At 37.4% G+C, this 23,377-nt stretch overlaps 1 protein-coding gene across 1 annotated transcript; it reads left to right on the top strand.

The window, feature by feature from the left end:
• Positions 1-721: 721 nt before the first annotated feature.
• Positions 722-11,403, top strand: LOC115905970 (cytochrome b reductase 1). The gene is made up of 4 exons (XM_030952739.1): positions 722-1,118; positions 4,461-4,669; positions 7,091-7,245; positions 7,452-11,403. Exons 1-4 carry the CDS (start codon positions 932-934, stop codon positions 7,750-7,752), a joined length of 852 nt encoding a protein of 283 aa, XP_030808599.1. The 5' UTR covers positions 722-931; the 3' UTR covers positions 7,753-11,403.
• The last annotated feature ends 11,974 nt before the right edge of the window (positions 11,404-23,377 follow it).

Here is a 23,377-nt window from a genome sequence, read left to right as displayed (position 1 = left end):
GAATATATGTTCGGCGTATCCTCCTACCACATTTGGCAGGCTTCAGAGCCAGCTGAATGTTCTACACCAAAACAAAAAGTAACTGCTGACTACGTGACTTGACCAAGCTGGTCTAATCTATCATGTATATTTTTGGCAGGTCTATTGTCTCTTTAGCAATTCTGTTTTTTTTCCTTCTGTTTTCCTCCCTAACTTCCCTACAATGGGCCTTTTCATACCTATTGGAATTGTCTAAGTTTTATGCATTCCCCTTCTTTGCTAGTGGACATTTGATATATTTGTGCTATTCAACAGAACAACGTCCATATCCTCCTGCATACTTAGGCCAGACTCCACATATGAAACTGCTTAGTATCTGTACTATATTTGGAGCGCTCAGTCAATCCAGTGAGAAGGGGGCGATCATGATGGCAAGACTGTGCTCCAGGTAAGTACATCAGTATCTTTAAGTGCACTTCTCCTCCTCTGCATTTTCTGTGCGCGCTGTCTGTCTCTTCCTAGCAGCACTCCTACTTCATCTATAAGTGCTTATGACTGTGGTGGCTTATCTTTCTGGCGGGTCTGTGAACTCCCCAACCTCCACAACAGCCTCTCGGCACAAAACCCGTGACCACCCGCTCACTTCCTGGGCTGCCGGGGAGAGCGCAGTCGGGCTGCCACCATGGCAGGGGACAGGCTGACACAGAAAATTATTTTCTAAGGCGGATTTCTGACTGCGACGGGACGCTCGCAGAGGGCAGGGTGGAGGGGCGCGGAGGATCGCGGAGTGCCGCCCTGCTCCCGCCCCTGCTGCGTCCATCCCGCCCCGTCCTGTCCCGTCTCGTCCCCTCCCGTGCCCGCCGAGCCCGAGCCCGCGCACAAGCCCGACCCCACCCGGCCGCCGGCCTGCCCCTCCTTCGCGGCGCTCGCTGCCGCGCACGGGGCTCGAAAGATGGAGGACTACGGGCGATTCTTAGCGCTCCTGGCCTCTTCGCTGCTGGTCGGCTTCGTGTCGGTCATCCTCTCCCTCGTCTGGGTCTTCCACTACCGCGAGGGGCTGAGCTGGGACGGCAGCGCGGCGGAATTCAACTGGCACCCCGTCCTCATCATCACGGGCTTCGTCTTCATTCAGGGCATCGGTGCGTCGGGGGCCGGGTCGGCGCGGAGCTGCGGGGGAGCCGGGCCTGCCTGGGGCCGGGGTGGCGCGGCCGGGGCTGCGCGGCGCGGGAGGCTCCGGGCGGAGCCGCCGGCACAGCCCGCGACCGGGAGCGGTCACGGCGGGAGCGCAGCAGTCGCTCCGCAGTGCAGGGAAGCCAGCGCTCCCGGGAAGGGACAAAGAGTCCCTTGTAATAAGCCAAAATTGCTACATATGGAGTTTGGGTTGTTTTGGGTTTTTTTTTTTCTGCAAGCACTTGTTTATCCTGGCCCGAGGATTGCCATGTACTTTGAGTAATGCCTGCGAGGTGTGTTTTTCCTAGGCAGCTGGAATTTATGCAAGTTGAAAATCGAAATGCCAGAAATGTTGCCCTAGGAAAGTTTCTCTTCTGGCTCTCTTCCATGTCCCAAGAAGAGAAAGCAAAGTTCAGTACTACAGAAGCTTGATCCAGGAACAGGGTTTTTGCCAGAAAAAAATGCAGCACCACAAGCATTATTAAAATTCAGTTTTCTTCAGGCTAGACTTAGGATGAATTGTTTTGTAAAGCATTTATTCTGTTGCTTAAATAACATATAATCTTTAAGATACAGGGTTGCTGCTTTTTTTTTTTTTTTTAATTTTATTTATTTCTTTATGAGTGTATGGACTTTGGATTTCATAGAGTTCAGTCGTGGACTAACATTTTCCCATTACACTTCCAGCCAGTCAAAAGGCTGGAAGATGCTAAAGGCTGTCTTGTTCTGGCTATGAAAAGAATGTTGTGATTTGAACATACACTGTAAATTTTTGGTTTTGAGTGGGAGTGGGACTGTTCTCAGCCTTCTTGTGGCTTCAAGCTGCAAACCAGTATTGAGCAATAAACCATATTTTGAAGTTGTTTTACATAATATTGCTCAACAGGAAGTGTAATTGCAGGCTATAAATAAGCAATGAAAACCACCTGTTGACTTCACTAAGATCTATACTACTTAATGTGCTCAACCTATTTTTTTTTAATAAATAAGCATAGAACTTTTGAAGAAAATAGGCAGAGGCTTTCTGCAGCTTTTTCCTACGTATTTTCTATTTTTTTTCCTCTGACACTCAGTTTCTTCCCTGTGTCACAGAGAAAGGGTGTTGCCCCAAGCCCTGTTTTGCTAAGGATATACATAAAGTAAATGGAAGTTTACCATAGCTAAGAAACCACATGCATACAAGGAATTCATTAATAATACAGCATAATTTAGGGAGGAACTCCTATTACATAATAGGAAAAGCAAAGTTGGAGACTGAAGGGGTATTGTAGTAAATCAGATGAAATACCAACAGATAAGATACCACTGTGGATCTGATTCAAATTTGGCTGATGGAAGTCTGCCGCTGAATTCAAAGCAATTTGGATGAGAGTGAGAAATCAGATACCTCTTTGGACACATACAAGAAAGATAAGTAGTTGAAAGAAGGAAGGTGTAGCTAAAAAAAAACTTGGTTAAATTTAAGTAGAGGATTTAAAATAATAATTAAACCAATTGTTTCTTGAGTTTATTAGTCTATACAAAGGATGGAAATGTTGTATTGTTGGTCAATAACTCTAGAATTTTGCCCTGTGCATTTGTAAAAGGACAGATGTCCCATGCCATATAAAAATATTGCAAGGTAACTCTGCTCTGTCTGATGTGTTTTAAAATAATAGTTCAAAACAGGAGTAAGGTCTGAGTCAAAAAGCTCAGTCCAGGGTGCCTAGACTGTCAAATTTCTTAACAGTACTAGAAATGTTCTGCCTTGAGAAGGCTCTTCATGAAGCTGCTTCACCATGTCACCAGCAAACATTCTAATTGAATGTTTTAACCTGGGCTGTTTAATTTTGACATGAAATTACACATCACATCTGAGTATGTTTTTAAGAGCTTGTACTCACTGAAAGGTGAATCTTCCTTCTCTCTCCAGACTGTCTTCTTTCCTCCTGCAGATTAGAAAAGCACCACTTATGAGAAAGCCAGGGAGAAAGACACAGAAGGGGTGATGGGGAAATAAAACTGTCTTTTCACAGTGATTAACAAATCTGCTGAAATTTCAATGCGTAAGTTCACACAAAGCCCTCACAGAAAGATGAAGATGATTAAACCAAACTATAATACCATTTCTATGGCCTGGGCTGTGGCATGTAACATGGTAATGAATGTTAACAACCGGCCAAACCATTACTCATTTGGTAATGAATGGTATTGTTAACAACTGGCCAAACCATTAGTCAGTTATTCCTTGGTTTTCTATTGTAATGTTGATGGGAAACAACTTTGAAAATTCAAGGCCCAAACAGAGATCTGAGACTATGTGAACAAGTGACTAGGGAGTTTGATAGTGCTTTTGGAAGTTAAATAACCTAGATGACAACAAAAAAATCTTGCATAAAAATTTTAGCCCAGACTTGGCCCTCTGAGATCAAAGACTAAAAACTGAGATAAGAACCTATGCTCATTAAGTTTTCTTCATACAGAGTCCAGTACTCTGCTGCACCATGAATAAATTATTGACAATACTGTGGGACATATGGTAAGAAGAATTTATTAGGAATATCCTCATGGGACGTTGAAATTTGTTTTGGGGCCTTTTGACATATCTGATTTACAAAATTAGAAGTCATTATCATTAGTACTAAATTGGTTAATAATAGTCTAATGCAGGATATTATTGCCAGCTGGCTGAACATGAGCCAGTGTGTGCCCAGGTGGCCAAGAAGGCCAACTTGTATTTGTTAAATACTTTTGTCTCTAAAGTCAGATTATGATTCCCTTACGCTGAAGAGCATTTTCCCATTCAAAGTAGTCTTATTGATATCAATGTAATAGACAGTCATATCAGTATCTATGCAATTAGAGAATAGCATTATCCAAAGTTGCAAAGAGAATAAATATTATAAAATAATCTACATGCTTTCTCAACAAGTGATCTTCTCAATATAAAAATCGGGCTATATTGCTCCAATCTGACTAGTAGCAGAAAAATCAAAACCCTATGCCAAATCCCTGTTAAATCAATTTAATGACTGAGGAAAAGATGACACCAAGTTATTTACTGGGTTTTTTTTTTGAAACACACTTAAGTTTGTGGGATTTTTTATAATTGAGAAGAAATCCCTAAGAAGCTATATTTAAGCCTCAGTTGTATTTTCAGAGTATGCTATGCTAAGTGTATGAGAAAAAAACCTTTTAACAGACTTTTTAGAAGACTTAAGGTTGGATTTTGCTGTAATTTACAATGTACCTATGTGAATTATGCATAATTATTAACATCTGAAAGAAATTATTCTATAAGGCCTAAAATCTTGTTTCTCTTCTTTCTTCAGCTATTATTGTGTACAGATTGCCCTGGACCTGGAAGTGCAGCAAACTCCTAATGAAGTTCATACATGCTGGATTAAATACTATAGCTATGATTCTTGCAATTGTTTCTATGGTAGCCGTGTTTGATTTCCACAATGCCAAGAACATTCCTAACATGTACAGTCTGCACAGCTGGATTGGGCTGACTGCTGTTATATTTTATTCTCTCCAGGTCAGAATCTAACTGTATTTATAAACAGGTTGTAAATTTGAAGAATGTTTTTAGTAATTCAGGCAAAATAGGCTCTTGCTAGTACACTGTAACTACTGGGATAGCCATTTTACACTCTGATTTGGCAAATTATTATGTAAATGTACAAATACTGGATCACTGACTTTGAAGAAAAATGCATTTTTAAGCCTATTTTGTTTATTTGCTGGCATAATGGCCATTAACCTACAATACAGTTACAGTGTAGTGTGTTTCTAAGCCCTGTTAACTCCTGAATTTACAGCAAGTTACTTGGTTTGTTGGCAGCATATTTAAATACAGTTAGAGCATTTATTAAGGAAGTCTCAAATGAAGAAACAGCGTGCGTTTGTTTGTTTGTTTGTTTGTTTGTTTTTCAGCTATCATAAATTTAAATAGTCACTTGGCCTCAAGACTTTTCTAATCACCAAAACAAGTTCATCAGGGAGCAGTAGAGATGTAAAGGATCTGACACCTGAATGAGCTACTACTGGCTAACCAGTTTTCCTGAATCGGCAGAACTTTGATAGATGTTTGTGGGCATGCTTTTAACTGCTCCTCTTGGCAGAGAATTAGCATTATTGTAATGTAAAATGAACTAACTTAATGTGTTTTGCATTTGGCAAAGAAGAGTAACCATGCCCTGAAATTTACAGAACACATACAGATGCTTCTGCATATACATTCTGAACCCCCTATACTGTTATTACACTACGGAAATTTATTTTGTTCCTTCAAATATTTTTTTCCCAAAACACTAAAAAGAAAAAAAGACTTAATTATCTATGATCAAGCACAGGAAAGCCTCAGCTAAGGTATTTGGGTTCTGGACTTTATTCTTCACTGCTCAGGCCAAGAGGTACAGGAAACAGCATTGAAATAGTGTTTTTAATATTTATAAAAAAAGAAAGCATGTTGCAGCGTTGTTGAGTATATTCTCTACAGCTGAATAAATAAAGAAGAATGAATATGAATGAATAAGAAAAAACCACTTTAAAATTAAGTTTGTCCTAATAATGCAGCTATTTCAAGGAAGTCTGTGTTGCCACATCACTGAGTATCAGTATTTTTTCTAATGGTTAAATGAAGAATTGTGACTAAAATCTTAGTTCTACTTTTCATTTTGCTACTATAAACATGATCAATGTCACTTAATGCCTTGCCTGTCACATCAAAAGATTCTTGGTGTTCCTTCCTCCAATCTGGGATGTAAATCTCCAGTCAGAGACTGATGTTTGTTAAGCAACTGAGCACTATAAAGAATAGTCATAAAGCAGTGTCTTTGTTAACAGAGAAATCACTTGGCACTTACCAGAAGGGGCATGTCAGTCGTATGCTCACATAATACTCTGCCTGCAATATTGTAACTATATTGTAATTAGCCAAATGTAGGTTAATACAGTATAGTACACTGACATAAATGTAAGAATAGGGCAAAAATGTAGAAAAGTAAAAAGCAACAAACCCAAAGAAATTCTGGAAAAGTAATTTGTGGGCTGGAAAAGCTATTTTCCATTGCAAGACTTTAAAAACTCCAGCTGTTTAGAAGATCTAAGATTAAGAGATGATTTGATTATGGTGTACTAAAAAGCTGCCCAGGGAGAAAATATCAGGCTCTCTAATCCATTATGGAAAGATAAAGCAAGGACTGAGTTAAAGCAGGATGAAATACAAATTCATGCACTCTGCCTAATTTAGCAGCAGGGATGAGTAACAGCAAAACAAACTAAAGAAGGGCTGCAACCTCAGCATGACTGGGCAAGCCTGTGGATGCAGCCATGGCACATGATGGGTTATTTTCCATCACAAAATTAGTGCTAATAGGAGGACTAATGACCCTGAACAACTTGATGCCACCCATACATGTCTTCACTCTGTAAATGCCATGTGATCAATATATTGAGAGACCATTCCCCTTCTAAAGATAGGCACTTAAATTTAACTGAAATTCTAACAAGATAAAATTATATAATCCACTCAAGTCAGAAGGTTAGACTGTCTTCTGGTGTTCCTTTATGTGCAAATATGCAATAGAGAGAACAGGACTCAACGAGACTGTGAAAGTGTGGCTCCTCACACCTTTACTATATTAGTGAATTAGTGACACTGAAAACTTGTGATTCCAGTACTTGGTTTGGTTGGAGTTTTAGCAATATCAGTAAGTTTGGACACTGATATTACGTAGGATAATTTATAAAATATTTAATGTCTGCTTCCCAAGTGCTAATCCAGAATTTTGCTTTGATTTTGATAGGAAACACATTCAAAAATAGAAATGCCAATTATTTTCAAATTTTTACCTGAAGACATAATAGAATGGAATTTTATTATTATGTTTGTTCTGCTTGAGGAGTGCAGCTTGTTTTCCATCTAGCCCTAACTATGAATCTGTTTTGGTCGTAGCTGTTCTTGGGTTTTGCTGTCTTTCTGCTCCCGTTTGCTCCAGTTCGTCTCCGCGTAGCTCTCATGCCAATACACGTTTATTCAGGTCTCACCATCTTTGCAACAGTGATTGCAACAGCTCTCATGGGAATCACAGAAAAGCTTATATTTGCATTGTAAGTATTTGTTTCCACTTGTTTATTAAGGCTATTCATTGCAAATACACTTCCATTTGCCCAGAATAATAAGCATCCAGTACTGGGACACTGTTTTGTTTTGTTTGTATTAAAAGACCTACCTAGCTGGAGACTGCTGTTTTTATAACAGGATTGTCTTTAAAACAACCTTTTCTGACCTCTTCTTTCTTTTTCCCCTTTCAAAGGACAAATCCTGCATACAGTGAATCCCCACCAGAAGCAACTTTGGTCAACTGCCTTGGTCTTTTGCTTGTCATATTTGGTTCACTTATTTTGTGGATGGCAAGCAGGCCCCATTGGAAGCGGCCCGCAGCAGAGAATGCTAAAATTCTGAGGCCCATTGGAGCAACTCCTGAAGGCACAGAAGTAGAATCCACAATGACAAACAGTAGTAATGCAGATAAATCTGATCTGAGGAGCAATACTGAAGCAGCCAGAAAACAAAACATCAAACATGATGAAGCAGGACTAAGATCAACTATGTAAAGAAAATACACAGAATAGAAGTACTATTATACCTCCAAATTCCCCCTGGTGAGGGTCATTCTAATGTAGTTATATTGATATATAAGTAGGTTGGGGGTTCATTTTCAGTATGGCTTGCTGAAAGATACTCAAGTTTTCTGCATATGTATTTAAATTGCTGTAAGTCCCAAGCATATTTTATTGGTCCATGACTAGTGCATGCCTTGTTTAAAAAAACAAGAGCATGAATGACATCACATAATGGGAAAATCACATAATTGGAAACTGTCTTACATATCACTTCTTAATTTAATGCTTATATCTCTTATAGTCATGAAAAATTTAACAAGATTCCAACTAAATTTTGCTCTTGAGTGCTTTTGCAAGTTATGAATCAGCCATGAAGTATACCACATAGAATAATTTAGTTTGTCACACACAACATTTCCTGGTAATGTTCACTTTTTTAAAGCTCTGATTTCTCTAGCTGATTAACCCCTTGACTGGCTGCTTGAGGTCATTCTGCACTTTACAGAGTTGCTTCATAAAAATGTTTATTCTAAAATTTTTAATTAAAAAAAAAGAAAAGTTTGCTAGATATCTTCATAAAATGTTATACTTCCTTTAGAAACTTCTGGGGGTTTTTGGAGTTGTTTTTTTTTTAAATCAGAATGTATCTGTTGACCTTTCAACAAATTCTTCCAAATACACTGTATACAGATAATATTTGGCTTTGAATTATGTGCAATTATTAGTGTAATCTAAGAAATGTTAAGACATCCAAATGCAGAATTTGTCTTATTTAAAAGCTATAGAAACACACTTAGAAAATGTATCACTTAAACTAAGTCTTCCTTTTATCCCAGAAGGCAGCATTTTAGTATCTTTATTTGATTGCACAGTTCTGTTGATTTATGGTACTAGACTAGAAATTAGGAGGTTAGAAACCAGAAAAATCAGCTATTAGTCTCACAGAAAAAAAATTGTCTTCAAGTGAGAAATACTTTCTCTGAGCCACAGGTGAGCTTTGTTCTTTTAATAAAATGCTGCCTGTTAACGGAAAGCCAGTTTGGGTATCTCCACACTGACATCAAAAGCATTATTATCACAGGCATGAAGACATGCTTTAGTCTGTAAGAAATCTATACAAACTCTATGACTTTTTAATTTGAAATTACAGTTTTAAAGAATGCAATTTTCTCTAAATAGTGAAGAGTCCCTACTGGCACTTTACCTTTATAGCTCTTTCTAGTAATTGAAGTATTAATGTATTATGCTCATTCAGTAATTTCACAGATACAAACAATATTTATACTTTTACTATTATGGAAGAAAAATTATAGTAGATTATTTGGACTGCACATGTCCAAAATGATGAGCCATTCTATTATCTCTTGTAAAAGCTGCAGAGCCCACTACAAATACAAATTTACCACTGTTCATGCTGGAATATAGATAGTTGCAGACAGCAAATAATTTCCTATTTTTAAATACTACATAAATTTTTATCTACTCCAGCTTTTAAAAACATTTTAATACATTAGCCTTCAACAAATGTGCCATTTTTGTAGTTCACTGTGTGTTAGTACAAACTATTTTGGACATTTGAGTTATTTTGGGTCTTCTCTGACAAGAAGTGCCTCAGTTCCTGGTATTTGATTTGTAATAATATTTTATTATTTGGTGAATGCAGTATAGAAAGCTAGCATAATAAAATATTTTAAAAACTTTTCTGCTGCACCATTTGGTACTCAAGGACCACATCCCAGAGTTCTATGGTTTCACTTATGTTTGTGGGTGACTGGGAACAACCTCACATTGGTGTATTTTTCCACTGTAGAAAAGACCTGCTTTTAATGTACAATTCAGGTATGACAGAAGGAACACTAATCTAAACTGCTAAACTAATGTGTGAGCATTCCTCCAGTCCCACTATGTGCAATGAATCAAACAGTGAAGCATGACAGAGAAAGTGAATAAAAGAGGTCACTTGCAGTAATTTACTATGTGGCTTTCTATACTGCACTCACACAGGCAACAGCATTTTAAATTGTTATGTATTGGCCTGTTACTGTGTCTCATCCACCTGTGAAAATGAGCTCACTCGATCCTTGCATAGTACTAGCTCACATAATAAAAGCATATGTTTGTATGGAAAGTAGTCAGTTGCCTAGGGATTGTTCTGGAAGAAAGTAACGGTACAGTGTACTGGAAAAAACACAGAATCCATGACTTCTTTTGTTACAGCACTGAGTTGAATGTATTGAAATGAACAGCTTTTAGGTGCTTGGTTCTATATGCTGTTAAATAAGCAGCATGCCTTCTGGTTTCCATTTTATTCCATGTACTGTTCAAGGGGAATGCTACTTGAAAAAAGAATGGTGGCATTTCTTTACTTCTCTATTCTCATGAAGCGCAAGGTACAAGTAACACCAAGGTTGTGGGGTCAAACCCCAGATGGGCCATTTCCTTAAGGGCTGGACTCGATAATCATTCTGGGTCCCTTCCAATTGCAACCATTCTGTGATTCTGTGATATAAAACTAACTGAAAAGCAAGAATTAGCAACCTTTTGAGGGGAGCCTCCCAGAACATAATTTAGGTTTTCAACTTAGAGGTTAAACATGATAGTAGCAACTCAGCGGAAGCTGGAAGATTCCATTTGGGGAATTGATAATCAGTGATATCTCATGGGCATTCTGGCTGCTGATCTTTGGAAGGCTCCCATGAGATGCAGTAGCTGTGAGCTCCTAAACCTTGATCAACCTTGGTGTGTGCAATTTAAAATTGACAAAACATACTATAGACTTCTGGCTTAATTCTAAATTGATTTAAAAGGCCTCTAAGTATCCTTGTAAAAAAATGAGGTTAGTTCAATGTTAAATAAAAATGCATAGGTACTATGCTTAGGTATTACTCTTTGGAGAGTAATAGTCCTAAACCTGCTCCTCAAAGTGGCCTTCCATTAACTTTCCTGTCATGCAAACTTTCTTACCTGTATTTATGAGTTATATAAATACAGTAGCAACATAGGAAATGAAAATGTATTTTCAGAGATACAAATGGAAGGTAGAACTCTAGCTTTTTCATTGGGTATTTTTCTGCATGTTTGGAAATCGTCTATATGGTTGTTTTTACAGGAACGTGGTTGTAGAGCTTACATTCCAGGTTTGGATTCCTATTAAAAACAGGAAGTTACAAAACCTAACATTGAAAGTGCTATCTTTTTAAGTTGCCTGGGAAAAAAAAATACTGTATTTACATGCTGTCATACAGTACTATGCACAGAAGCAGAAGAGTGTTTTTTCCAACATTAAGGAACTGAGAAATGATGGTGCAAATTAGATTCTAAAATTGAATGTAATTACATGTATACATCTTACTACATGTAGCCAAGAATATTGCATATGATAATGTAAATATGGATTACTTGTTTACATGGATATTTTATTGAGTGACTAAGATATTGCCAAATATTTTCTATTTCAGAAGTCTCTCTCTTTTGCTTTTATTTCAGAACATTCCTTCCTCTGTTTTTAACTGTTCACAAGAATCTAAAAATTTATTTTATTATCCAAAGTACTTATTTGTAGATGAGAGCAAATATTTAATTATAATGCCTGTTTTCCTTATTCTTTTTTATATATTAATAAAAGTGATTTTTTGAGCTTGTGATACTACTGAGTACAGATTTTTATTATGGTACCAAAGTATAACTTTATAAATTTTGATAAAAATCAAATTATTCGTAAATTACTTTTTGAAAACAGGAGGACAGTTGTACAAAGTTTCTTACATGTGTCTTAATTCCAACTATTTATGCTGATCTTTATGATGAAATTTATGTAGCCTGTAGTCTTAGGAATATAGTATTTAACAGAAAGAATTCACTGTATAAACAATTAGTATTTCACCTTCTGACCATAACAGAATTTCCTCAGCAGTTGTTAGAGGGAGGTAAAGAACAAACCAAAACTATCCTGTCATGAGAATGCAATTGGGAAGATCAAGAATTCTGATATTTAATGGTAACATAATGCACTGTAAGACTGAAATACCCTCAGATAAGTAACAGCCAGACTAAGCACAGACCCCATAGAATCCTACCCAATTCAACATCCGCATATCAAGTTACTCATAAATAGGCTAATGATCATAAAATGCTATAAAAGTAAAATCATCTGTATGAATATATTAGTAACAACTAAGTATTAAGGTATTCTTGAGTTTAATAAGTTTAATTGAAAATTCTCCTGAAAGCATAGAGCATAAATTATTTGTGAATACGATAAGCTGTTGGCTAAAATTTTCCAACATTTTCATCATCATGGATTAAAAAAACCATACCATTACAAACATCAATGTAGCGGAAAACCTGTTGTATTCAAACCTAACATTCAAACCTGTATTTAAAATTGAAAGAGGGGACACAAATTTTGGTAGGAGGACTAAATTTGTGTGGAAAAATGTATTTTTTTTTAAGTAGTGGAGGGAACCCTTGTAACTTACAATACAGATATTTGCACTGTGTTAGGGTATGAGCAACACTTGTGATCTCTGTAAGACTAGTGGGCAGTAATGAGGGGTAAACTATTAATCAGGTAGAATTTCGAGTCCAGGTCAACAAAACAGATGACAACTATTCCAGGCAATTCAGCGAAGAGAAGAGGAGAGGAGAGGAGAGGAGAGGAGAGGAGAGGAGAGGAGAGGAGAGGAGAGGAGAGGAGAGGTAATGTTGAAAAATCCAGTTACTACTATATACAAACCAGAAATCTAAAAAAATGACAGGGCCCCAGTGAACTGTTATAGAAGAAGCAAAAACAATGGGTATAAATTTCAACAAGCTCAGTTATGCTCACCAAATGTACTCATCATAGAGCCTCAGCCAACATATGTTAGCATGTTTACAGCTGAGTCCATGGTCACTTACACTGACTAATCATTGGCTCTCAAATTTCATTATTTTGCTGGTCACCAAGTCATGTCATAGTTGCAAATACAGCTGTCAAATAAAAGTTTTCAAAATGTTTGCAATTTGTAGTTCAATTCTCACAAGCTTTTCATTCAACAAAATAAAAAACTCCATTGAGTAGTACTCAAATTCTGCAGGATATAATCAAATATTAGAGTGATTAATAGTGTGATGGTCTGTTTTTGTGGCAGATGATCCTGCTCATATGTGCATACAAGCAGTAATCCACTAGGTGGCAAGCACTACCAAAACGGCCTTTGGATTGTAACTCCACAGAGTTACTTCACTTTGAAAAAAAAGGTATTTTTAAGAATTGCTTCCAGAGTTCTTAGCTATCTTCAGGGAAAGGAGAATTCCCTGTTACTCCAGTCTCTGACTGCACTTGTACTCCATTTGTACCTGCTTTTAGAATGAAGTCAAATATTCTGGCACAGAATCACACAGAGTGCTTTTGATTCCTTCCTTCGTAAGCCTATGTCAGCCATCATGGAGTCTTTGTACTCTGTTTGAACCTCTATTTTATTTTCAACTGTAATTCAGGTACTAACTATAGGAAACTCTATCAAGGAATCTACACATGGTTTGAGCTCATCACAGCAATGCCTTGGTCTTCCTAAGTGAAGAGGTGACTACAATCCTGTGAGCATTCAGAAATTTCTGCACATGTTCCTACAAACTGTATTATTTTGCACTTTCTAACATTATGCTTTCCAAGCCACTGAGGTACATGTGCTCCATTCACTAATTAACATTCCCCTCTTATTCCAAACTCCTTTCTCCAGTTCTTCTGAGGACATTTTACTCCTATCTTTGTATTCCCTGAATCTCTGCTCTAGCAACAAAATCTTTATATTTCTCAATATATTTTCTCTGGTTTAAAACCTAATCAATCTCTCATCCTGGGGAGGGTAGCTCACTTTAGTCTGAGTAGGACAGTTCTCCTAATGCCTTAAAGGACTAATTCACTCTGAAGTAAGCTCCTGTGGAACGTAATAAATGGTTATAAAGACATTTTGTACATCAGCCCAATAAGTACAAATTCAAATTATATCGCAAACCCTACTATCAGTTTTATTACATTGTCACCTTGCTTATGATAGTTATTTTTATTATATTTAGTGTTCTTTTGCCTATCTGTAAATATTTAAACATCCCTAAGCAAATAATAACAGTAATAAAAAATAACTTGGGGTTTTGATCTAAAATTTTGAATTTTCAATTAAAAATATTTTTGAGGCTTTAGAGCCAGTCTGTAGATAAAATACACAAAATTAATTCCACCAGCTACATCCAACGATTTTTGGTTACTTTGTAATTTCAAGTCTGACTCATTTTGAGAGAAGACAGCTTGTGTAGCCTCTATGTAAAACACTAGGAAAAGAAGAAACTTCAATTTGTTCTCTTTATAGATTTGTTTATTCAGAAAGAAGCTTTGAAATAAAAGGCTTTGAAAGGCTGGCTGAATAAGGAGTTGTCATTCTTTGAAGCCATATTATCTTTAAAAATACAAGGAAACCTGAGGGTTTGTTTCTAATGAGTAGAATCCTTTATTTTTGAAAGAAAATAAATGGAAGAGTTTGAAAAGATTTTTTTTCTTGTAGTTTTTTTTTCCTCCTCCTGGAGCTGCCTGTTGCTCTTATGTGGAAGCTTCCTGCTGATCTGACTTTTTATTCTGCTGTGAGACTGATGCCAAGATTTACAATTGCTACGGATAGGAACTGGATTTAGCATAAGGAAGATAACTGCTTTTCCCCCAGGGAGAGGCAGAAAAGGGAAAGACAGAGTGGGGCACATAGACAATAATATCTGAAGCTATATTCTTGGTCAATTATTTTATTCATCCTCAATTTTAGATTATGCTCCAACTCATAAAAGGCAAGAAAGCTACTGGTCTCAAGGCAGGAACACAGATAAGCAAAGAAACTATTTGTGGTTTCATGCAAATGTCCAACTATAATGGAAGCAATGTACTGTTTTTATATAGAAGTGACACAGTGCCCCTTGTAATGTAAGTGTAATTAACAAAAACTCTCATCAGAATCTGTCAGACAGAGATTTGCCTTCTACACAGTGTCCTTCAGCAGAGAGAAAAGGGTGAGTGTAGAACTGTGCATCATTACAATTATTTTAGCAATTCATTGTCTGTATAGCCTTTTGCACATTCTGCAGTTTTTAATTACCTTCTCTAGACATTTAAACAGGGCAAGATTTTTGCTTATAAGGCAGACTTGTGCAACTTGAAATTATTTACAGCCAGCTGTCAGACAGCTGTCTTCTGTTAACCCACAGTGCCCACAGAAAATGCAATTTTTTGAGACACTAGAAAAAGTTTGCATCAAAATGCAGGGAATTTCCCAAGCAAGGCAAGACTCCACCCTAAAAGCAAGACAGCAAAATGTAAAACCCTAAACTAAGTCTCAATTTGCCATGATTTGCAAAGAAAATAAATTCTTCTCGTAAATCCACCCAAAGATAAAATTATGCATACTTCTTTGTTGCTTGAAATAAGGAAAAATCTCATCTAGAAAGTGAGCTTAACATTCTGCAAGTCAATACGGTTTATGCATTGTTATCATACACATGCAGCCATTTATTACAGAATAAACAAAATGAAAACTCTTTTATGTTTTACTAGGTCAAGAAGCACTGGGAAAGACTTGCTTCAATTCATCGCAGTGTCACTTGAAATCTAGCTTTCATTAACATGAAGCTTCCTTTCTGGATATACAACCAAATCACACTGAATTTGATCACAGAGAGCTCATCCAATTAGCTTTCATTGACTTAAATATATGCTTCTGTTTCTTAGCTGTTGTCAGTTTTACAACAGTATTTTTTATTCAAGGTTGGCAAAAAGCATTTAACCATATCTTAACTGGACTTGGCTGCACAGTTCTGGCTGGTGGCAGATTCTGCTAAAATCTCTTGACTCTTCAGAATAGTTTTGTGTATGATAAACCCTCATCCACTATCTTTATGCAGCTGTACACAGGATCAAATCAAAATCAAGGTAAAAAAAGCTTGCAGAAGGAATCAGTGAACAGTGTTTAAGAGAGAACTGAGTTTCTAAAGGAAATTTTAAAATGTGTCACAGGTTTCCTGATGGTATGACAAGTCTAACATACTGTAGAGTAAGCCTTCCATCTGAACGTGTGGCAGGAGAAATACAAAACACAAAGTTAAAAAAATCCAGTAAAATTGTGAAGTCTTTTGTGGTATTGATTCTACAGATCACATTACCTCTTGAGTTCAGAGACAGAATCTCATATGCAATCCTTTTCCAAACAAAACAGGCATCCTAGTAAAAGACAGTTGTGTGGTCTAGCACAATGTTCTAGAAGGTGTTTGAGATATATGCAATATATGTGGGATGTTCCTGCATCAATATATTCTAGCATCATGGTTTTGCACACCCTTCAGTACAAAATCAGTTCTAATTTATACCCCACACCTTTATTCAGCAGTCTCAGAAGCTTCATCCTGCACACTTCCCCAGTGTCCTGCCACCTATTTTTGCACACCTAGCTGTCTTTCTGTTATTTGCTTGGCACAGTCTCTTTTCACTTGAAGCTAAGTACGGAATAAAACATTTCTCTTTAAACGCCTATCCTCTCTCTTTTTCTGTGGTTAGCCTACACACTTGGTAGCCTTCTGTTTACCTTTCAAGCTATTTCAGAACATAACAACATTTTTGCTCTAATTTTAGAACCTTAATCAGGACTTCTTTCTTGCATTCACATGCAAAACAACAGCAAAACCTCACTGTTCCTTTAAAAACTCAGAACACCAAGGTTTGATCAGTATTCCGAAAGAAGTCCTTTAAAAATGGAAATCTGGGGAACACTTACTTTTGAGCACTACAGTACAGAGCAGAGATCTTTGGCATACTGATGACAGAATCTGCAGAGTCCCTTTTAGCTCTCTGGGGAGTCCTACAAATTTGAGATGCAGCAGTCCATGGTTCAATTACTTGCTGGAATGGATTCTCCACAAGTAGGGATAATCCTTCATTTGATGTTTATTCACTTGGACACATTTCTCTATTTCATACTGGCCATTCCAGGCATTGCAATGCTTATTTTTTCTTCCCAGAATGTGTTTCTGCATTAGCTGATATTATTACACTTATTTGGATGAAATGGCACTTTTCTTTTATGAACTTCTCATTAGCTTAAAATAACTTTTCAAATAAATTATCTCTAGACCAATACCTATTGTGCTTGTTCTCAGGCTGTCACATTTTTTTCTGTTTTTAGTTTGAAGAGAACCACTCAGTAGTTCGTGAGGATCAGACTTTAAAGTATATAAAGATACAGTTGGTTTCATTAAATACTTATCAAATGCAGTAGTTCCTTATTTTTATTATTTTTAAAAATTTTTCCCTCCTAATTATAATAACCCCTCAAACACCACTTTTAATTTTTTCCTGTTTTGAAATTCCTCCTGAAGTTTATCTTCTCTCTGGTTTTGTAATAACTTTAAGGTATTTAGACCATCTTTTGTCTTGACTCAGTATCTGAATTTATTAAATAAAATTAATAACAACCTCAACATCTTTACTACAGGAACTATGCATAAGGTAACATGCATACTGTATGAAGTATTGCTATGTTACCTACATTACATAATTTTCGTTTATAGAAAAATTGTAATAATAAATATGCTGTCTCATATCTAGGTAAAATACAGCTTAATCACAAATTAGAAAACACAAAATACACGTTAATGCTGTAATTTTTAAATCTATAAAAGCAGTAGTTATACTGCTAAGATTTCAAAAGAATATGTTCTAGGTAAATAGAGCACAGTGAAACACACATATTATGACCTCATGGTGATACAGATAAATATACACTTCACAATAATGCAGTTTAAGGAAACAAGCTATGGCACCTGAATGACAGCAGATGAAGAGGGCAGAAATGGAGAAATTCGCTTTATGCAAATCTTACCCGTACCACCTGCCAGCTTGTGTCATTCTTCAGCCATCACTGGATCTCCTGTGAGCAATGAAATATTCAAAATTAATACCAATCAGAACAAGCCAGTCTTTTTACACTAAATACTGTTTAATCTTTCTTAATAATTATATTTTTTGTATCCACTATTACTGAACTTTAGTTGGTTAAGAAAATTCTAAAGCATTTTCAACATTTTCTTAGCAGACACTAAATCAGAATTTCAAATTGATACAGTATCACATAAAAAGTCTATTTAAAATTAATTTTAGTCCATGTCCTGACAGAGCAATTTCTCATTGCTCAACTTCCTAGTACCAGCACTGTTCTTCACAGTGCAGAAACAATCCAAAACACACAGAATCACGCCAGCATTCTATCGAGTCCCACATGTTCTAGCAAATAAAACAAGGTGGTTTGACAATCACAGATTGTCATGACTGCTTAATCTTTCTGGATAAATAAAAGCCAGCAAATTTAAGCATCTTATTTAATTTTGCACAATATTGTGGGATTTATTTTAACAAAATGAACTCTAAGGCCTAATTGATTGGTTTCCATCTGTAATTTAGAGAAAGATTTTCAAAGGCATGAAAGCCTATTAAGAACGCATTTAATTGATTTTTGGAAAGAGCTGGGGTCTTGATGCAGCATTTACTGCACTCAGCAGTGAAATTTCCATTGATTTCAATAAGAACAGGTTCATACCTGCAGACACCTAGCTGCTATTTATGCATTCACAATAGCCCCTCCATAGCTAGAGATTTCTTCCCTTTGTTTTTGTAAAAATAATCTACACACTTTTGTATGTACACTCAGTACAATTTGCTTTATAGTAAAAGAATAAAAAAGTCACATTTCCAAAGGTAATGAAAATTTTAACATTGAAGAGTGAACACAGTGCAACTGCCATTCAGTTTTATGATGCCTCTCTTCACTGAAGTCAATGGCATTATTTATGAGTAAAACAACCAAAATGTTGAATATGTAGTTACTAGGTACTAAGAAGATTACTCAAACAAGTTTGAGTAATTATACACAGAACTATGGTGTTACTGCTGCAAAAGTGAGGGAAATGCTACAAAATATTCAATTCTATCAATAAATGAAACACTGATTTTATTCTGGTTTATTTAGAAAAGAAATGGAACAGAATATTTTTAAAGTATTCCTGTCTAAGAAATAAGGCTTTTCAGAGAATTGTCTCACTGATATGTGCAAAGATCAAAAAGGGGTGGTAGTGTTAGCATTCCAAATTCATTTAGATGAAACAATAAGATAATTAGGTGTAAAAAATGCACAGTCTTATGTTCAATGCAGTAAAGGATCAATTTCATCTAAAGGCAAGTGGAGTGTACACTATATCATCTGATCCAAAGGAGTGACCTTCTTGATTCAAATGCAAAATGCCTGTGCCTATTGCAGATGGAATTTACCAGGACAAAATGTTCAATAGAAAGATTACATTTCCACTGGGGCAGAAAGGTATTTGTCAGTGTCTCATTACAGTTTTGATACAGACATCTTGGATTTCAATTAGCATTGAGATAGAACAATAATCCAGCATTGAAAATACAGACAACCCTTTGTTTCTTACACCATTATATGTGGATTTTTGTTTCATTTGCAATAAGATATTGTAAGATTTCCAAAAGAAATAAATAGAAGTAAATAACATTCCAGCCATTTTAGTGTCAGCAGTATCACTTAGTGATTGTCTGTGTGATAACTTTGCACTAGGAGGTGAGGGTGACATAATTTACATTTCTTCCAGCATAAATGAAAAGTGCTGAATTCTTTGAACCGTGAGTGTCCCATCAGTTCCTCTACCCTCACTATCCCACCTCCTATTATTAACATAGCATATCCACTCTGATGCTTTTGATCCTTTTCCAGGAAAAGTAGTTTGCTTTCCCTGTGGAAATAAATATGAAATTTGCTTTAGTGCATATCAGGAGTTCAAACAACAGCCCATAAAAATTTCTACCCTATTGAGGTCATATTTTAACTTCATAAATTTAGAGCTTGCCTTCACTTAAAATGCTTACTTCTAAATACTGTTTGATATTTAAGAAAACTTGGTTCTTCTGAACTGATCATGGGACTAAGAGAAGGAAGGGAAATTTTTAACCATCAATTGAGTATCTGTGACTAATCTTAAATCAACTCCTGTAAAACTCTGTGTAGTATTTGTCCCCTTTACTTCACACCTGTGTCACAAGGATAACTCTGCCAGCTTCTGAAATGTGGCAGGAAGAAAAGCTCAGAAACCACATAGGTATGATTCAGTTGTTGATCTCCTTGTCAGGACAAAAGTTATGAACTATTCCATGCAGATATGATTTTAATAACACTCCAAATTATATATGGTGCCTTCCACTCAAAAGGCTTCCTTTCAAATATCAAATCACATAGCCTTAGCAGTAAGGAATATTGCTATTGAAATCAGGTCACTTAATTTAACACACTAAGCAACTAAGAGAAAATAAAGACATATTTGTAACCTGGTAACCAGTGACACAAACTGTGTTACCCAGGGCAAAACACTGCTCTTCCTCCCATGATATCAAGGTGAAAAAGATAAGGCTTAAGTCACTTGACCCCACAATTCCAGAGCAAAGGCAAGAGCTGGAGAAATGTTCCTTTTAAGATGAATTTTTTCAGGTACTAGCAACAAGCTTTTTTGGCTCAGAGAAAGAAATACTACAAAATGCTAGATTTATTAATAAACATAAAAATTAAACCCAGAAAATGATAAAATCTCAGGGATCTGAATTTTTTACTTCCTCTTGGACTCTTAATTGTTGTCATAGATATATCACAACAGCTGATCAGTACCTGTCTGTGGACATATATGATCAATTAAGCATACATAACAGATGTTTTTACATCACTCCTGAATTGCAGCCATTTTTAGTATAACTAATAGTGAGAATTCTCTATTACTATAGTGAAATTTAAAATAATTTTTGTGATTAATGACAGTATTGCTTGAATATCACACACTTCCACTGACTTCAAAACCAGCCATAAATACATTCTGCTCCTACAAACATGTCTGTTAATGTGTTGAGCTTGTTAGCATTAGAGACATACACAATAGGAACAAAACTAATGCTGTTTATTTCTTGCCATATTGCTATAAAAAATTAAACAGATTAGACCATGCCTTGTATATGTAATACAGAACAAAACCTACCAAATTATATGTGTAGATTTGTTCCAGAAGAATATATATGTGTGTGTGTGTGTGTTTGTGTGTGTGTGAACTTGTATAGACTTAAGTCAGTGTCCATGTTTCCCATGACACATGGTTTTGAGAGGCAATAGATCCAAATTTTTCTTCAAAAAATGCTTTTAACCATAGGTGTCATCACCACAGGTCTTGACAGATGTTAGTGTTCATCTTTCCATTGAGTCAAATCTTGCCATCTCCTTTCTGCTCAAGTGCTTTGTAAATATGGAGCCTGGCTTCTGCTAGTAATAAATGCATTTTCAACTATCTACTGCCTTGCAACTTATGTTAAAAGTAAAGATTTAAGCTAAGTAGTAGGGGATATTGTGAGAATAATTTTACATTAAAAAATTGATGCTTATGTCTTTGCTTCATAGTTTAGCTGCACTCTGAATGCATGTAATTTTTCAGGGCTTCTGCCAACACATTGGCAAGTTTCTCATGAAAGAACCAGAAAAGGAAAAAAAATTATTTCTGTCTTTAGTAAAATGACTCCATGTTCCCAGTCTTTATTGAATAGACCTTACTGATGCTGTGAGTCAGTGACTCATCTAAGTTCTTAACAATGTGAAAATACAAAAATTTAACTGTTAGAGCTAACAGTTACAATAGATAAAAAACTGCACACTTTCTGTCTCCTTATTTACCCTCTGATCTTTTTGCTAACATAATCCATACAAAAGGAATCTGTTATCATCCTAACAAATATTCAAATGTATTTTCCTCTTTTGATGAGTACACAAACTTCCATAAAAGTCAGTAGAGACAGGTGCACAAACTGAGGGCAGAATATAGCCTAGCATACAATACACCTGAAAATAGTTCCTTTGGGCTGATCTCTTGGCACTTCTCATACTTTCTCATAAAATCACTTGAACTAGTGCAGGTTTTGGTGAATTACAGTATTCACTAAGAAGATCTCATTATCTCCTGTCTTAACCACACAACAGAAAAAAATTGAGAGTACCATATCAGACCACACTGAGAAAGGAGAACTTGGAATTTTTCAGCTGGTTAACCTGTTTTCTACAGTGCATGGCAGGGAATCACCCTCAAGTGCTGGACCATTCACTAGTGTATATTTTGTGCTAAAGGTTACCAGACTGCAAAAGGGTTCTTATGTCAGAAAGGACCCATCATTCATCATCACCTTATTTTGACACGACAGAAAATAAATATGTCCATCTAGCAGGAACAGGAAAGAGGGGAGAAACTCTTACAAAATGTATGAAGGTTATTAAATTATCAGAAGCCATCTAAACAACAAAGGGTTTTTCTAAACTTTTTGAGGTACAGTATAAATCCTGACTCACATGGAACACTACAGTGGAGTAAATAATCAAGACTGATTCCTGCAGCAATTGAAGTTTTCCTAGCAGCTATCCCAGCGAAGTACCAACCAACCTGTTCACTTTATTGTACCTAGCAGGACTGCTACAAAGCCAGGCTGCCAATGAAGCCTTTTTCCAGGACTTGTCAGGACAAGTTTCAAAAATACACTTGCCAGGCATAACTATTTGTAGATCCAGTCATTGCAAATAAATTATTCCAATTCTGTAATAGCAGAAAAATTAACCTGCTCTGGGGTTATAGCCTCCAAACGTTTCGTTTCACAGGGTGTTGTGAACAGCAATCTTCCCTACAATTCTGCTTTGGTAGGCACAGTTCTGGCAGATCAGCAGGCTGGGGGACCCTGCACTCCCCTGAGACAGAAGTCAGCAGCACTAGCCCAGCAGTAACCAAAAACAGGTACAGGATTCTGATAGAGGTTTCCATTGGATACAAAGGACAATATACTTATTTATTTAGGACGAGTGGGAAACAGCAAAGTCACTTGCTACCAGTTTGGAGCTGCATCAAAATGAGCTGTGTAAGTTCACTCCTGCAGGACGCTCACGGTGGGATCCGCCAAGTCGCCAGGGCGGCCCAACGCCACCGGCTACCGAGCACCATCTGCGGCGGCCATTTTGTCACGGCCTGACGCCCACACCGCACCAGGCTCTTACACTCGTTATCGCCAGGTCACTGCAGGGATCATGGCTACCGGCCGCACCTGGGCCCCGCGGTTAAAACCGTACAGTTCCACCGACGTGACTGGTTTTCACGCTCGGCTGCAGGAGGGGACTAACGTGGATCGTCCCTCACTGCCCGGAAGCCAAAGCAGAGGCGAGGGCGCTGTCCCGCACAGGGATCCCGCACACGGATCCCGCCTCAGCCCGCCCTGCCTGCCGGGGCCGCTGCCGGGGCGTCCCTGAGGGGAGCTCCCCGCGCGTCCCCGCCCCCAGCGAACCGGGGCACGGCGCGCCTGCGCGCACGCATTCCACGGCAGGCGGTGGCGCTCGCTCTCCGCGCCCTGCGGGCGCCGAGTGCAGGGTGCTACCGTGTCCCCACTCCAGAAGACTACAACTCCCATCATGCAACGCGTGGCAGCGCCGCGGCCACGCCCGGGGAGCATCGGCGACGAGAGCCTTCCAGCGGTGCG

The sequence above is a fragment of the Camarhynchus parvulus genome, chromosome 7, assembly GCF_901933205.1.
Source record: "Camarhynchus parvulus chromosome 7, STF_HiC, whole genome shotgun sequence".
In the NCBI taxonomy this organism is placed as follows: Eukaryota; Metazoa; Chordata; class Aves; order Passeriformes; family Thraupidae; genus Camarhynchus; species Camarhynchus parvulus.
The sequence above is the reverse complement of the archived record's forward strand: the minus strand, read 5'-3'. Positions and strand labels throughout refer to the sequence as shown.

Bases quoted from the DNA above. Each gene is read 5' to 3' on its own strand.
- LOC115905970 (XM_030952739.1), top strand. From the start codon at position 932: ATGGAGGACTACGGGCGATTCTTAGCGCTCCTGGCCTCTTCGCTGCTG. The intron at 1,119-4,460 runs GTGCGTCGGGGG...TTCTTTCTTCAG, and splicing joins CGTCTTCATTCAGGGCATCG to CTATTATTGTGTACAGATTG. The intron at 4,670-7,090 runs GTCAGAATCTAA...TTTTGGTCGTAG, and splicing joins TTATATTTTATTCTCTCCAG to CTGTTCTTGGGTTTTGCTGT.